At 38.5% G+C, this 15,942-nt stretch overlaps 2 protein-coding genes across 2 annotated transcripts; one reads left to right on the forward strand and one right to left on the reverse strand.

Moving 5' to 3' along the window:
• Window positions 1-253: 253 nt before the first annotated feature.
• On the forward strand, window positions 254-2,982 carry LOC100313573 (centrin 3-like protein). The gene is given in 1 exon segment (NM_001168042.1): window positions 254-2,982. A coding segment is annotated over 1 exon segment (504 nt). The 5' UTR covers window positions 254-340; the 3' UTR covers window positions 845-2,982.
• Window positions 2,983-5,803: 2,821 nt separating this feature from the next.
• On the reverse strand, window positions 5,804-14,795 carry LOC100367129 (uncharacterized). The gene is made up of 9 exons (XM_002737208.3): window positions 14,712-14,795; window positions 13,684-13,845; window positions 13,052-13,198; window positions 12,726-12,855; window positions 12,325-12,443; window positions 11,531-11,708; window positions 10,611-10,807; window positions 6,996-7,179; window positions 5,804-6,286 (listed from the first exon to the last, which is right to left on the reverse strand). The coding sequence occupies exons 2-9, from the start codon at window positions 13,810-13,812 to the stop codon at window positions 6,114-6,116; spliced, it is 1,257 nt and encodes a 418-aa protein (XP_002737254.1). The 5' UTR covers window positions 13,813-13,845; window positions 14,712-14,795; the 3' UTR covers window positions 5,804-6,113.
• Window positions 14,796-15,942: the final 1,147 nt, after the last annotated feature.

Below are 15,942 nucleotides of genomic sequence, written 5' to 3' on the forward strand. Positions count from 1 at the left end.
CGACGGAAGCAAATTACAACATGTTTATCGGATCCCTTAAGTTAGTTGTGATTGTTAAAATTAAGATTTACGTACACTGCCTTCTTGAAGTTTATATCGTTTATATTTAATAAAATTAATATCACAATAAGGTGTTTTATTTAAAAGTAAATCAAGTACGTGACCATATGCGGTGCATTCCAATATAAAATTAAACACCTTATTAAAAATATTTACCGTGCTAGGTGGTACTAGGTTATTTTAATAACCGCCATTTTGAATTTCGAACAGACCTCAACTGTTGAACAGTGCAGGCGTTATTCTTTATTTTGTCGCGAAAGGAGTAAGTTTATACATCAAGATGAGCTTGTCGCTTCGATCAGAATTTGCCATTGATAGGCCGAAACGTAGGAAACGCCGTGATCTGACAGAAGAACAGAAACAAGAAATCAAAGAGGCGTTTGATCTGTTTGACACTGACAAAGACCGGGCCATTGATTATCACGAATTGAAGGTGGCCATGAGAGCCCTGGGGTTCGATGTTAAAAAAGCCGATGTTCTTAAAGTACTGCGAGACTACGACAGAGAATCATCGGGAAAGATATCGTTTGAAGATTTCAACGAGGTTATGACAGATTGGATGCTGGAACGCGACCCACAGGACGAAATCATCAAAGCGTTCCGTTTGTTTGACGACGACGACTCTGGCAAAATTAGTCTGCGGAATCTGCGGCGGGTTGCCCGAGAATTAGGGGAAAATATGACAGACGAGGAACTACGGGCAATGATCGACGAGTTTGACAGGGATGGCGATGGCGAAATAAACGAAGATGAATTCATTGCTATAATGACAGGGGATACATAAAATGTTCTGACATTTGCAATCGGTAAACATGAACAGACACGATTCAACAAGGCCGTTATTATCCTGTACCACCACTGAACGAAACACAAACGAAATGGAATCGTCTGCCCATTCATTCGCCCTTCGCAGTTTTGTTTGATAGTTGCGCACCTGTTACAAACATTCTTCCCCTTTTCTACGTTTTTTCGCCGACGGATGACAGTAGGAAGATTTTATGACAAAACGTCGCGCTGCCACTATTCCGACGACTATTGAACTCTGAGGCACACTCAAATAAAAACGTGAATTTCTTGTATCACATATACGTCTTATTTTTACTGTAATTTTATGTTATAATACACTCACTACTAATAGACCGAACACCGGTATTTGTACGTATCCATTGGAGGAATGTCTATGTATATAGTGTCAGATCTAAATATGATCTTAATTTTTTTTAGATCTTTACTTAAATTTATGTTACTTTGGACTACTGTATTTTTATAGGTCTAATTGTAACCCAGTAACAGTTTTATGTGCAACTATCACTAAGTTTGCATGGGGGAGGGGAGTCACTTGAGGGTCACCTGGATAATTATTTAATCACCTTGAATGACTTTGATTGGATGATTGATTTAAATGTGTCCTTGTATTGACATGTTTATAAATATGATTGTTAGTAACAGAAGACTTAACCCAAGTGGTTCACCACTACAAAGTACGTACTTAACCTATTGTTGATTCAAATGTTATAACCCTGTCATACTTAATACATGTGTTATGCCGTCCTACAACTCTATGCAAAATTCCCAATTGGTATTTACCATGTCTGAATGGTTATTGTCTTGCTGCACATGTCTATGTAGCATGGCAACTGAAGTGTCTTGAATTCTGTTCGAGGTCAATTGACGCATGCATGCTTTGGTAACATGTTTTATGAATGTTTATGTAAATTTGTAAACTTGTATAATATTTAGATGTTCATGATCAGAACCTTCAGATTTCATGTTAGTTGTTAGGGGCATGTCAAACTAACCTGTTTTATAATAGTACACTTTATGCCTACCCTCCCTTTTCACCTGAATTGGAAAAGCTGTATAATAGCATGAAAGAAAATGGTTTTGTGTGGGTCTAATTTTTGCCTCTGTCAGTTACGCCATTCTTGGTCCCTGCAAAGGTCTTGAAAAGGCCAAATTTGTAGATAAACATTTCATTTCAAAATTTAGCTCTCGATACTCAGCATTTTGAAATGGATTGCAATCAGCTTTTAGTTTATTACTTGTTTACTTTGAACCATAAAGTCAAAATTAACTAAGATGTTTTGTAATAACTTTGACGAGTTGTGGCTCGAAGGAATCTGAGTCATTTGAAAATGTAGTCAGAAAACGTAAACCTCTTTCTATGCAGTAACTGAGTGATCTTTGCAACTCTACTTTAATACTTTTATAAAATACTTTTGTTCTAGATTTAAATTGATTGTAATTTCCAAGAATGGTCAATGTTAACTCGTTGGTTTTTAAACCCATATTGCTTGTACTGTGATTTATCGCAATGTCAAACTTGTATTCTTAAAATCATTGCACATTTCAAACCCTTAGAAGTGTATTGAATCCTGTGAATGCAGAAAGCAGATTTCAATTCAGAATACTATAACATTATTATTTCCATGGTGCCCGTTTGAGGAATTTCTTTCAATTGTTTGAATTCTTTGTTTGTATTTGAATCAAAAGCCTGGTTCCACAAAAAAAAACGAGGATGTGGTCTGACCTTTGTACCAGATACTGTATTGCTCTAAACACATCACCTTTTGAGGAAAAGATGAAGTCAGCAGATGGTTTGCTAAGTTCACTAGTTGATGTCTTTTTAAAGTATTAAAGTATTATTTTAAAGACTTGAAAGTATTAAGTGGATCTCACTAGTGCAATTGAACATTGGTGAATAAATATCAGCTTAAATATGGGGGTAACTGAGAGGGGATGAGGTTGTTTCTCAAACTTGATTTTTACTCAACTATATAACAAGTCTGTTTACTTCCAATTTAGAATTGTACAGTTTTCAGTGTCAAACCTTGAATTGCTTCTAATTACCATATTCTTGCTTTACTGAGTATTTTTTATTTTCATATTTGAATAAATGTAAATTTCTTGATTACCAGAAAACTGTTGGTGATTGTTACTGTGATCCACTTTTATATGTGATGAATATGGATGATTTAATGAGTTGTGAACTATACACTGGAGAGAAATTTGTTTTCATGTTATCACAAACTATTTTAGTGAATTTGCTACCTCCTAAACTCACCACTGTATAGCGCCCTCGGTTGATGACAATTTGTGGCTGTCAAATAATACAACCCCCATCAAAAAATAACTCCTGACCAGCATATTTTTTCAAATTATAAAAGAAAAAAAGGTATTTTGTTTTTTGGGGAAAGGGACAAAAAAAAAGAAACTGCAAAATCTTTAGTCAAAGCGCCCCCAACGTCGATCTTTTTGTGTCCAGTTTTCAACTGGCTGATGAGCATTCCCACCCAAAATCAAGGTGAGTCCCCCAATCCCAGGAATATCTTTTTGTACTTTTCTGCACAGGCGGACATCAACTTTCTTTGAAGTAAACTTTGCCTGAAGCATGGTGTATTTCAGTAAAATCACCTACTCGCTTAATTATTTCACCAGTCATAACCATATTGGCGTCTTCACCCATTTAAAACTCTACATATTGATTGATATGCTCGACTCATTGATAATTCAACCAATCAAATAGCCATGCTCATTTCAAGAACGCACGACTTCCGGGCCATATTGCAAACATAACACATACCGAATTTACCACTTTGCAATATTACTCTCATGATACAAAGAGCACAATTCAATGGTTACGCTGTCTGTATCGCGACAATGTGTCTATATGCAAGGGTAGATGGGTTAATGGATATTCTATTGATTTTTCTCTAATTTCAATGGAACTTGGTATATACATAAGCGTGGGCCTGGCTTGGGATTTAAATCCATGCTTGATAATTACGTAATTTTCAGCTCTCCCAACTGTTTGAATTGATTGTGTGCGCGAATTTCCTTTCCTGACTCCTTCGAATAGTGTTCCGTGGGTGCCCCCCCCCAATTGCAATAAGGAAGCCTTACACTGTGACAATAGTTTTTTTTTTCTATAATCAGGATAAGCATGTTAATTTAAAACTCTGGATTGGTGATAGATAGTAAATTTTGGACAGCAATTCATCATCTCTATGTGTGTTATTTCCTAAGATATCAGTTACTGTAATGGAACATACTTATTTATTATAAAGATCCTGAGAAAAAAGAGACTTGCATTTTTATTATTCCACAGTATATCCTTCATGGTAGATTTTAGATTGAGATTTTTAAAATCAATCGATAAAAAGCTAAGATTACTGGGCAACAGAGCTGTATCAACATATTACAGATGAAAAACAATTTTTTCACCCACCCCCTCCAACCCGTTGCCCATTCCTTCCTCCCCAGTGGAATGCTTTGCATTCACCTTGAAAATTCGAGATGTCTGTAACCTTTTATTTGGAAAACTATTTCCAGGGGTAATTAACTGATGTATTCAAATATCTTTGAATCCAGCAGATGCGCGAAAACTTATGTAAAGTTATAATACTAGTATCAGACGCGTTAAGACCGCCATATTGAATATATCAATGTTTTATCTCTACCATAACAGATAAAATAAAATATATTTTCTTATTAGTCATATTTGAAATATCCTTTGGAACACTAGTCATTCACATCTAGAAAACGAACTTAAAGACAGGTATAAACTTTTTGACAACGTGAATTTTACCAAAAATAGCCAAGTCACGTTTACATTTAGTGTATTTCCAAATTCTCTAATGGTTTATTGTAATTTAATTTTGCTGCCCATTTTTAAAGGGCTCAGTTTGCAAGTTGATGCCAAATAATTCCCCGTGTTAGATTTACGTGCCCACAAACTGACGTCACTTTCGAAGACCTAGCGACAAAATGTCGAACTGAATAACTGTTGCGTCCAAGCCTGGTTGCGACTAGTTCATCGGCAAGGGGCACACAAAATCATGCGTCACATGATACGTCTGGCAATATCGCCATTTTCAAATAATGCATAATGTGACGATATAATAATGAATCACTAAAAAAATTAGTGATACACATCTACCAACAAGTGCTTTCTGACGATGTTCGTCAGCCAAACATATGTACCAGCAATGTATGTGCGTTTTATCCAGAGAATTGACATGTATCTTAACAAATTTTCTTTTCACAATGAAAGAAATTTCGCAGGTCTGGAAATTTGGTCTGACTAATTTAGGCTAGAGAAAGGGGGGATTGAAAGCTGACCAGAGCCTGCTCCTCAGTGGGAGAATTTCTCATCTTCCATTCAGACTTGTTTTTGCACACTCTGCACATCTGCTGAGATGTCTGATCTCCTCCTACACTATTCGCAAAATTTGTCCCTGCTCTCCAAATCTTTCAGTGAATTTTCCCCTCTGTCCAGATTTTTTATAAGATTCTCGTAGTTTAAATGCATAAATATACACTACACAATTTCGTTTAACTATCATCTTCTTTTCCACGGTTTTTTATCCGTTCATTCCCCTCTCCATGTGCAGAACATGATTAAGCTGTAGAGGATGAACTGAATGGACAAATCACGTGTTCTCAAATAATCTGGAAAGATACTCCGTATCACGCCCCTACCCTAACAAATCTAAAAAAAAATCTTTACTCCAAGAAATTAAACACAATTTTTTCTGACTTCAGAAAATATTTCCCCTGTTCTCACAAATCTTCCTTGAACAGCGCTCTTTCGATTAACACCTCCATTGACTGAACCTGACATGATTACGATAACGGTATAATTTCAGTTTAAGTGTATATGAATATTCATGAGTTTATTTATTTATGATTGTGTGTAAAGTGGGTATCCATAATAAAATAACCAGACTGACGTTCCAAACAATTGTAGGATTTCTTCAAATTTATTAATTAAATCAGAGATTAAAGCAAACTGTCACGGTACCCCCTCTCTCCATAACGCCCACCCCCCAATCGCATCTAAACACAGACGATGTTTCAGATCTTACGCATATAACCGATGTCCATATTTGGGCCATGATATGACGTCACAAGTCATCTCCACATTGTCCCCTCCAGTCAATATGAAGATATGATATTGTATATCCTCTCCACGGTTCAAGAGTTAACCCTCACGAGTTTTCTATTTCACACGCAGCAGGCATGACGTCACTTTTAGCATGGCATGGACGTAACTACTTGGCACCAGCGGTGTCATCTCCTACCCAGACCAGCTTATCTGGCGAGCCATGGCTCGGGGAAAACATGAAGGTGAACACATCTGTAGTTGCCCTGTTTCTGATAGATTCCATTACGTAATCTGGCGTCTGGTTTGTCACATCGTGTACAAGCATAACTGCAGCAGCACCTAAGTAAGAAATATGCTTAAGTATTAATTCACGCATTGGTGGAATTTGGATGTACAATGCGACTTGTCTGGTATGCCGCGCCGTCTAGAGACAAAATGTCTTTGTGACGTCAAAATAATGTAGATTAGAGATGCAAAATGGACGATAATTTTTAGTATTGTTGTTTGATACTGTATATTTTCAGTACATGTGTATGAGCACGCTCTAATGTGCGGTGGTCGTCGCGAATTGTCGTGTTCAATATGGGTCCAATGAGATCTACTTTTCGTTTGTTTACTCAAAATTCGAACGTGTGTCACGTGATACACATCCATCCTATAACAGATTTCTACTTTTCAAATATGCGAGTATATCTACTAACCGAAAGATGAGAATTTGGTGCGGAAAGGAGTCAAAGCGGGCCTCCTGAATTAAGTTATATTTGTGAAAATAGACACAGAGTTTGAATGAAATGTTTGTCTTTGAAAGTCAGTCACATTGTAGATATATTTAAAGGATAAGACCCACAAGTACAGACCCTCAAAATAAAATGCGCGAAAGTGAGCGAAGAACAATAACTTTATTTTAGCTGTCAACAGATTTATGTTTTCAGCTTGTTCCGGAAGTGATGTGTTACTAATCTGGGGGATAAAAATGCAAATCCAATGGACAGGTTAAGCTATTCTCTCATCCGGACCCCCCTCGCAAAATCATCGTTGGTGGACTTACCGGCAACAACTGCTGCAGACGCGGACGTTCCCGTTACTGTCTGAGTGATTGTGGTAGTTTCCGTCCCCGCGGTTTGTACTGAGTAACCAGGGGCAAATATATCTACGCATGCGCCGTAGTTGCCATCAAGGGCCATATCCATGGGCGCCAACGGTGGATGTATTGATTGACCAACAGTAAAAACCTGTAATTATCACAATACGATAATTAATCGATTGGTTGATATGTACCATACATTAGTATATACACGCACATGCGCATCGACAAACGGGTGGACGGTTTTGCAATTCCTATACATACCACTAGGTCTTACTGGACCCAGTAACGGTTAGAAATTGAGTAATAAAAAGCCACCTTAAACCCAGGGACAGATTTTTTCTGAGAAATAAAATAAACTTATACAAAAAAAATAGTATTTAGTGGAAAGTATTTGTTTGTTTGATATTTGGCCCATTCTTCTGCAAAATATAGTTCCCTCAGTTTGTTCTTCACTGTTGCGTATTAGCCAAATTATCGACTTTGTACATTAAAATTCGATCGTTCTTCGCCACTCCGAAGTATTGTATGTAGTAGTATAGACGGCCTAAAACCAAATTTATGCTAGATATGCAAATGTGTCAACAAATGAAAGTGAACTTTGTCACAATCATACACGCCATTTGAGACTCATGTCATGAATTTGTTTTTGCGTATCTGTTGGTCGACTTAATTAGCTGATTATTAGCGAATTGCTGTGTTATGTCTGTCATCGTGTAGGCCTATTTGAAGTTTTGGACGGAACTTGGCTCAGTGATTTGGAACTAATTACAAGATACCGTCGCTATTCTGATATCCGTAGTTATTAATGTAGTGAACGATTAATCAAAAGATATGACGTATTCAGTACTTAGTGTGATTGGCTTTATGATTGAAGGTTACGCCTTAGAGTCTTTTTACTGCTTTGTAATTGGTTAGAGTTTTGAAAATGAATAAAGAGAGTTTGAGTTGGTCTTGAAGAGTACTCCACGACAGACGCAGTCCTAGAGAGTCGAGTGCAGTCCTGGGCAGTCGAGGGTGCAGTCCTGGGCAGTCGAGTCGAGTCCGAGAGAGTCTTGGGGCGAGCCTTGACGCAGTCCAGTCTTGGGCTAGTCTTGGGTCAGCCTTAAGAGAGTCTTGGGGACTTTTTCCCCAGGGCGCTGTGTCTGATAGAGTGCTCGATTGACCGACTAAGACGAGAGCTGAAACGTATTTCGTTGTGTGTGTCTTATTTGACTGTAAAGTTAAAGTGACTTTCCCGATCCCGTACCTCAAGGGGACGAGATATAGAGACGAGACGAGTTTCCCCCCTGACAAGTGTGGAGAACCCCGAGAGAAGAAGATTTACCCCTGATACGTTTTGGATGAACCCGGGCAGGTGTTTAACACACATTGACATCCTGTGAAGAGAAGTGAATGGCGAAGGTGTGTCTTTCTTGCGAACCGAACTAACTGGCTCGATGGCAGAGACGAAACCGCGCTTGACGACTAACACCGTTAACAGTATGGCACCGATGAACGACGCTGAAGAGATGAAGACCTCTGAACCCCTTATGAAGGATGAGTACCGGATAGGACTGTATAATTAAGAATTGAGCGACATTAAAGACAATAAGATGAAAGAACGACCCCGGACTAACGCGACGAGAGAAGAGACGCTTATAGACTTTGACTTTAGCTATTTGCTTAGAGAACTGCTCGCTGGACACTGTAACTGACACTTTGTAACTCAAGGACGTTGAACTCTTTTCCAGAACCCTAACCCTATTGCTCAGTAATGTAATGTATTGTTTGCTTTTTCTATCTTTTTTCTTACCGTTTTTTTTTTGTGATGTCGAATTGTATGTATGTAAGCGCCCAGATCTTTGTTTTGAAATGATATTTGGTGACGTTCGAGGTCCTTTATAACGATTTAAGCGCGCCTCAGTGGACAAGTATTTGCAACACAGTGTTTTGAGTTTTGTGATGTTTTATGGTGTTTTAATGAGTTTATGAGTACGTATTATGATGGGGAGAGTGATGCCCCCACGTGTTTTTTTTAAGAGTTTTGAGATTTGTCGAGTACAGAGATATCGACGTTTTAAGAGTTGTTTTTGTTTATGTGTTCAAGTTGTTTCCGGAATACTTCTGACGCTTTTTGAGTTGAGAGCGCCTTTGTAACGTTTTTTAATGTCTTTTTGGGATGAGAGTTTGGTGCGCTTATATACGTATTGTTTGATATCGCAAGCTTTTGTTCATGATTGACAGGTTTATATGTGACTTAGTAGTTTCTATCGTTTTAGCCTTTCCCGTCTTTTTTGCCAGAGGAGTAATGTGTTATGAAAGCGACATTGTCTTTGCATTCTGTTTCCACGCCGTATGACTTTTGTTTAGATTAACGAATTGTGAGTTCAGTTGAAGTTTATAAGCGTATATGTCAGGAGTTTGATTAATAGCTTTTTATTCATTGTTTATTAGTTACCGCTTTGCAATGCTTTAACCGAGAGACGCATTCCTGGTAATCACGTGATCATGCTGTCGACTGCAGCGATTGGCTGATCGCTTGGTTACACCGCCAAGCCTTAGTTTTTTTTTTGACCTTTTGATATAGAGTTTGTAACCTTAGTAACGGAGAAAGTGAAGCGACGGGTTATCTCAGCCAACCGTTTTGAGAAAAGTGAGTCGTTTGGTAGCCTTTCCCTTGTTTTTGATTTATAACCGTTGATATTTGTGACTTTATAACCTTTGTATTTAGACTTTATAATCATTGTACTTAATTAGTGTTTTACTCTTTTGATTTATTCCTTTTATTAGTAGTATTGTATTTAACCCGTATGACGATGAGTGGAGGACGGTATCTTTGATTTATGAACGTGTAATGCCGAGAGGCATATCTCAGTTTGGGTGAAGGGATGTGTCATGAATTTGTTTTTGCGTATCTGTTGGTCGACTTAATTAGCTGATTATTAGCGAATTGCTGTGTTATGTCTGTCATCGTGTAGGCCTATTTGAAGTTTTGGACGGAACTTGGCTCAGTGATTTGGAACTAATTACAAGATACCGTCGCTATTCTGATATCCGTAGTTATTAATGTAGTGAACGATTAATCAAAAGATATGACGTATTCAGTACTTAGTGTGATTGGCTTTATGATTGAAGGTTACGCCTTAGAGTCTTTTTACTGCTTTGTAATTGGTTAGAGTTTTGAAAATGAATAAAGAGAGTTTGAGTTGGTCTTGAAGAGTACTCCACGACAGACGCAGTCCTAGAGAGTCGAGTGCAGTCCTGGGCAGTCGAGGGTGCAGTCCTGGGCAGTCGAGTCGAGTCCGAGAGAGTCTTGGGGCGAGCCTTGACGCAGTCCAGTCTTGGGCTAGTCTTGGGTCAGCCTTAAGAGAGTCTTGGGGACTTTTTCCCCAGGGCGCTGTGTCTGATAGAGTGCTCGATTGACCGACTAAGACGAGAGCTGAAACGTATTTCGTTGTGTGTGTCTTATTTGACTGTAAAGTTAAAGTGACTTTCCCGATCCCGTACCTCAAGGGGACGAGATATAGAGACGAGACGAGTTTCCCCCCTGACACGTGTGGAGAACCCAGAGAGAGAGATTTTCCCCCTGATACTCACGTGATCTGAGCCACCAGCCAGGAAATTACACGCGTCCCGGCGAGCATTACCAGCGGCACCCACAACAACGTAGCCCTGGTCGTAGAGGCGGTTTGTAGCGGTGTTATACGACACGGATACATATTCATTCTGAGTTCCGCTTGCTATCAGTACAACCGCCGGTTTGGCGCCACCGCTGAATAGTACCATATCCATACCTACGTGACGTAAAAATATGTATCAGTTTGTCGTTTCAGTGAACAGCGTTTCATTTAATTTATTTTCATCATGAAATACTCTGCGCCGTCGTTCCACTCTCGTATTCTGGAATAATGAATTAAAGGGCGGTGGTCGTCGCGCTGCGCATGTGCGACATTTGTGTTCATAAACATTGATTTCCCCCACAATCCAATACGCTCTTTTAATGGGAAACACGGGGTTGACCTTAGATACCTCCCAAATCACCTAAAAAAATACCTAATTACAGCTTGGTAACGTATCAGTTTGTACTCGTTGATCTGCGCAACAGTCAAAGTCTCCATCTTTGTTGATATGAGACCCATATATCTCGCGCATGCGTGGCGCGACGACTACCGCCCCTTAATCTTTTGATTCAACGTCGTATATAAGATGCCTTCGCCCGAGTGGCAAACAGACTTTCCAAAAAATGTCAGGAATTTTACTAAGAACTATTATACATGTCTTCAATGATTACTGTTGTGTACATTCAACAGAAGTTACAATATATCGCCAGGAACGTTGCATCACATGATTAATTCCAACCAATCATGGCACAAAACAATAAAACGTCACCAGAAACGTGATATTACGTGGTTAGTATGAACCAATCTTGATCATTTATCCTCATTATCATCAGAAAAATCTGGGGAATGAGCCAGTAATAACATGAGAATGGCTTCATGCTCTTGACCAATCTTTACCGTGAATTACATCGCTCAGGTAATCATATGTCCGACCATCACACGTGCCGGTCAAAACCCGCACATCCCACATCGTGACGCCCTTGGCCACGCCGTAAGTGTTTCCTCCAACGATGCCTGCCATTGCCGTTCCGTGTTTACCACACACCGAAAACGCCGCATCGGAAGCTGCCTGGCCCTGTAATCAGAAATCCGAGTTTGAGAACAGGATGTGTCAGATTGTTGTGTGCTTTTCTGTGAACTTTAATTAACCGTCTGGACGAAATGATAATGTTTAGCGCCAAAAATGTGCAAATTTTTATCTATATATATTTTTTAAATTTTGGAACAATTGGACGTCATTTTCTATTGGCTACAATCTCGAAGAAAATTTTTAAAATGTTGTAAAAGGTGACAACAGTTGACTTTGGGTGCTTATGGGAATAAAATCTATTGTTATAGATATTTTAGTTCGTACCAATTAGGCCTCCTATCTGGGTAAAACGAAAAAAGCGGTAGCAAGAGCAATTTTCGGCCTCAAACGCCGACAACTTTGTGCAGAACTGTGTGAAACGTTGTACTATGATGAAGAGTTTCTAAATGGATGGAGAAAAGTGCTCAAAAATTATTGTTATATAATACTCACGTGACAAATAACAAAAACTCTTAGGACAGTTGTTGACGGTCCCATGTTTTGTATTGTTCAGGAAGGATTTAAAATTGGAACCCCAGTAAATATCGACGAATTAATTGCATTTGCCGTACTTCCGCTAGCACACCTGCTAATTGCGCGTACATGAGTGTTTGTCGCGTACCTGCATGAAGTCACATTTCTCACTATGATCAGGCACTAGTTTGACTCTTCCAACGAATTCTTCATGATCCTCCATAATGCCACTGTCTATTATATACACCTCAACTCCGTCACCATTATCTGCAATACACAACAAGTGGTGGTATACATTATTATTTTACTTAAAGTTAAATTGAAAAAATAAAAATAAAAAATAATACAGCTTTCTACGGTGGCCCAACCCGACAAAGCGTCGCAAAGTTTTAATACCACAAGTTCAACACCGTTCAAATAGCATTTTTCATGCACAATTCTGTCGCAGTTGCCTCGTATTAGAGCGATATGGTCTAATCTTTAAAGCACATTTGTTCAGCAAAAATATGCCCAGATAACGTACACCCGAGTAATTTGAAAGAAACTTACTAAGGGGCTCATAGGTAGCTCCATCCAACGGTAGCAATTGCTGGTCAATTCTATCCAAATGAGGCGGTGTGATATGTCCTATAATTTTGGAATCCTTTTCAACATAATCTACCTCTGTGTAACCTCTGACCTGTTAATTAGAAAGCAGAACTATTACACAACACATGCGCGATGCGACAAAGCATTGTAGTAAACCATACCTTTTTACGGTGTCCGATGATAGTCTGGCTGGTTGGCTGGGGCACAGCGACCTAAATATTACTGTAACAGTAATCATGATTACCACGTGTTACATTTGCGTCATTACGTGACTTGTTTGTGCTTACCTCATCCAAGAGGGCGGTGTCCATGTCAGCGCTGAAGCCCATAAAGACGTTTTCAAACAGCTTATCAATGCTTATATAGCCGCCATTATTTTCAGCGTACCGTACTGCACGGTGAGCTACATCGATCAAAGACACGGTGGTTTCTCCCTAGTAAAATAAAGACAACTTCAAGTAAAACAAATCTAATAGCTCAAATATGCAAATGACGCCTTACTCATGACCTTATATACAAACAACCCACATATCACCCCAATCGGTGGATATGTATGAACAATATTACCTTATATGGACAATTGATTAGAATATTCATGACATAGTTATAGTTTCAATGAGAAGGAGGCTACATTTCCCTAACTTGACCTAGGATGCTAGTAATATCTCACTTTGATTCAGGTTTGTTGGATGGAAGTGTCGTAAACACGCACATGATTTAAACTGGCCAAAAAACATAGAAAATTGTACTTTTTAGGAAGCTCATGAAGAATGTTCCCGTAGTGTGTGTGTTTGACGTTTGCGTAAATTGATATTACTATCATATTATCTAGGCGGTGAATTGGGATTGGATAAGTAAAAAATACGGCATGCAATCTTTTGCTCGCCGGACGTATGTGCATCACACAAGGCATACTCACCGCTTTCAATACCACCATATATCGATCAGGCACTACATCGTCGGGAACATCAGAGCCACGCAGCGGAGCTTGGCCGGCGACCGACGCAACGGTGAGAGCACTGACTAGTAGTGTAAGGGGTACTCGCATTCTTTCCCACCTCCGCTGCTCATTTACGTGTACCTAGAAGGAATTGGGCAAAACGAGTCACGTGGTTATAAGGAAGTTCCCGAATTGATGACGTTAACTGTCTTAACAATGGGATGGCACAGGATCTAAGATCGTCGCCTATTCAGGGTAGTGGGTGAATAAATACAAAATACCAATTCAATATCATCGATATGATTCTATTAAGTGAATGTGCATAGTCATGATCAAAATGTTAAAACCTTTTATGAAGAAAAATTGTAAAAATTTTGTATATGGTTTCATATATTAACTCCATGATGTAACTGAAGGTCATTGCCAAGGGTAATAAATGGAAACCCATGACAGCCATTCAGGTGAGAAAACAATGCGGTTTTCATGTAATTTATGCAAATTAAAGCGCAACATCCGTCGCGTAGCGCGTGTTCGAATTTCGTGTAAACAAACAATTTAGTTCACACGCGTTGTATATGGGACCCATATTGAATTGTGACGCGGTGCGACGACTGTAGTAGTTTAAAATTGTTCCTCCTCTGGGTTCAAACTGATTTGAGATAAAAAAAAAAAAAGTACGAACTGCAAAGTATAAAGGATAAGTATAAAATATCAGGATGTTTGCTGTACTTCCTTGCGCTGTATTCACTTTAGTGAGACATTTCAAAAAAACTATTACCCCGACTACGATGTCTAGGAGGAGTTTAAGTTTCATGTTTTCGTTAAAAAAAATGCACCAGTCTCGAGGGGTGGTCCTATAGCTGTGCATACATGACCATATTACATTCACACATACACAAAAACAAAACAAAAAAGAAAGTGTCTAGTTCAAATTATTTTTAAATTCGAGTAAAAATACGATGAGAGCGAATATTTGTTAGTAATACAAATGACGAGATATCACCTACCTTATAAGTGAATCGATTCAGATTCCGAATGAGTTCAGTGGGGGAATAGAAGAGATGGATAATGGTTCAGATCCAGTGGTACAATGGCTTTATTTCCATACCCTGCTATGTTTATATATTTCATTCCATACGGTCATCGATGTTATTATCGTCATCAATACTTAATAAATCACGTAGAACTGATCAGTACAATCTGCTTTGCGATTACAATATCTCTTTAAATGCGGATATCTTTCATTACAGGGCCTTGTAATTGAAATGGACACCTTCTGCAATTTACAACACCTTCCTCCGTCACTACAAAGATTTACGGAGTGTTTGAACAGATGTAAATCGACGATAAAACGTGATTTCATTATTTTTATTGCTTTGCACTCTTCCAAATTGTATAGTATCGACGTGTTCTTTATGCATTTAGGTACATGAGGGTTGTTCTATGTGTGGGCACATTCTCCGCAATAAGAATCACGCATAGGGTTTTGTCTATTCTACGGCGACTCTAAAAACGCCCCGGTGCCAAGCAATCACACTAACTATAATTGCACCATTTTTTTCTATATTTTTTCTGTCTTCAACATTAGTTATATAATGTGTGTGTGATGTATACATTTGGGCTGGTGATCTATTGAATATATTGAATAAATTAAATTTAATTAAAAAAACAAATTAATAAATTAAATAGCAAACTTTACTTTTGATATTAATCTTAAACTACAATAATATTTTTTACATTTTCACCCTATATAACTCAAACTCCAAGTCTTGTTCTACCGGGTTCCAAAAGTGCGTTACTCGGGTGGATGCATAAAAAGTGATTATCATTTCATTATTCCATATGACTCATCTTGGATTCACGCGATGTAATTTGTAGTTGAACCCAGCAACGTATTATAATATAATTTGATTTAACGATTTTTAAAGTTCAATTAAATGGCGGCAGTCGTCGTGCCGCGTCCTGTTCGATATGGGACTCATAGCGACGTATACAACACGTGTAAAATACATTGTTTATTTACATGAAATTCGAACACGCGCTGCGCAACGACCTGATTTGAAGATGTACCAAAAAGGCGCTGACTTGACAGAGATATCGTATGCTCATCTTTCCCTACGCTACAACATACAGCTTGTACCAACTTGAAAAACGTTGACTGTATAGCTAACTATTCTTCGATTTGTTTGCTCCAAAATTTGAAAATATTCCACTCAGTTTATTGCAGACAAATATATG

The sequence above is a fragment of the Saccoglossus kowalevskii genome, chromosome 15 (assembly GCF_978046115.1).
Source record: "Saccoglossus kowalevskii chromosome 15, keSacKowa6.1, whole genome shotgun sequence".
Lineage (NCBI taxonomy): Eukaryota > Metazoa > Hemichordata > Enteropneusta > Harrimaniidae > Saccoglossus > Saccoglossus kowalevskii.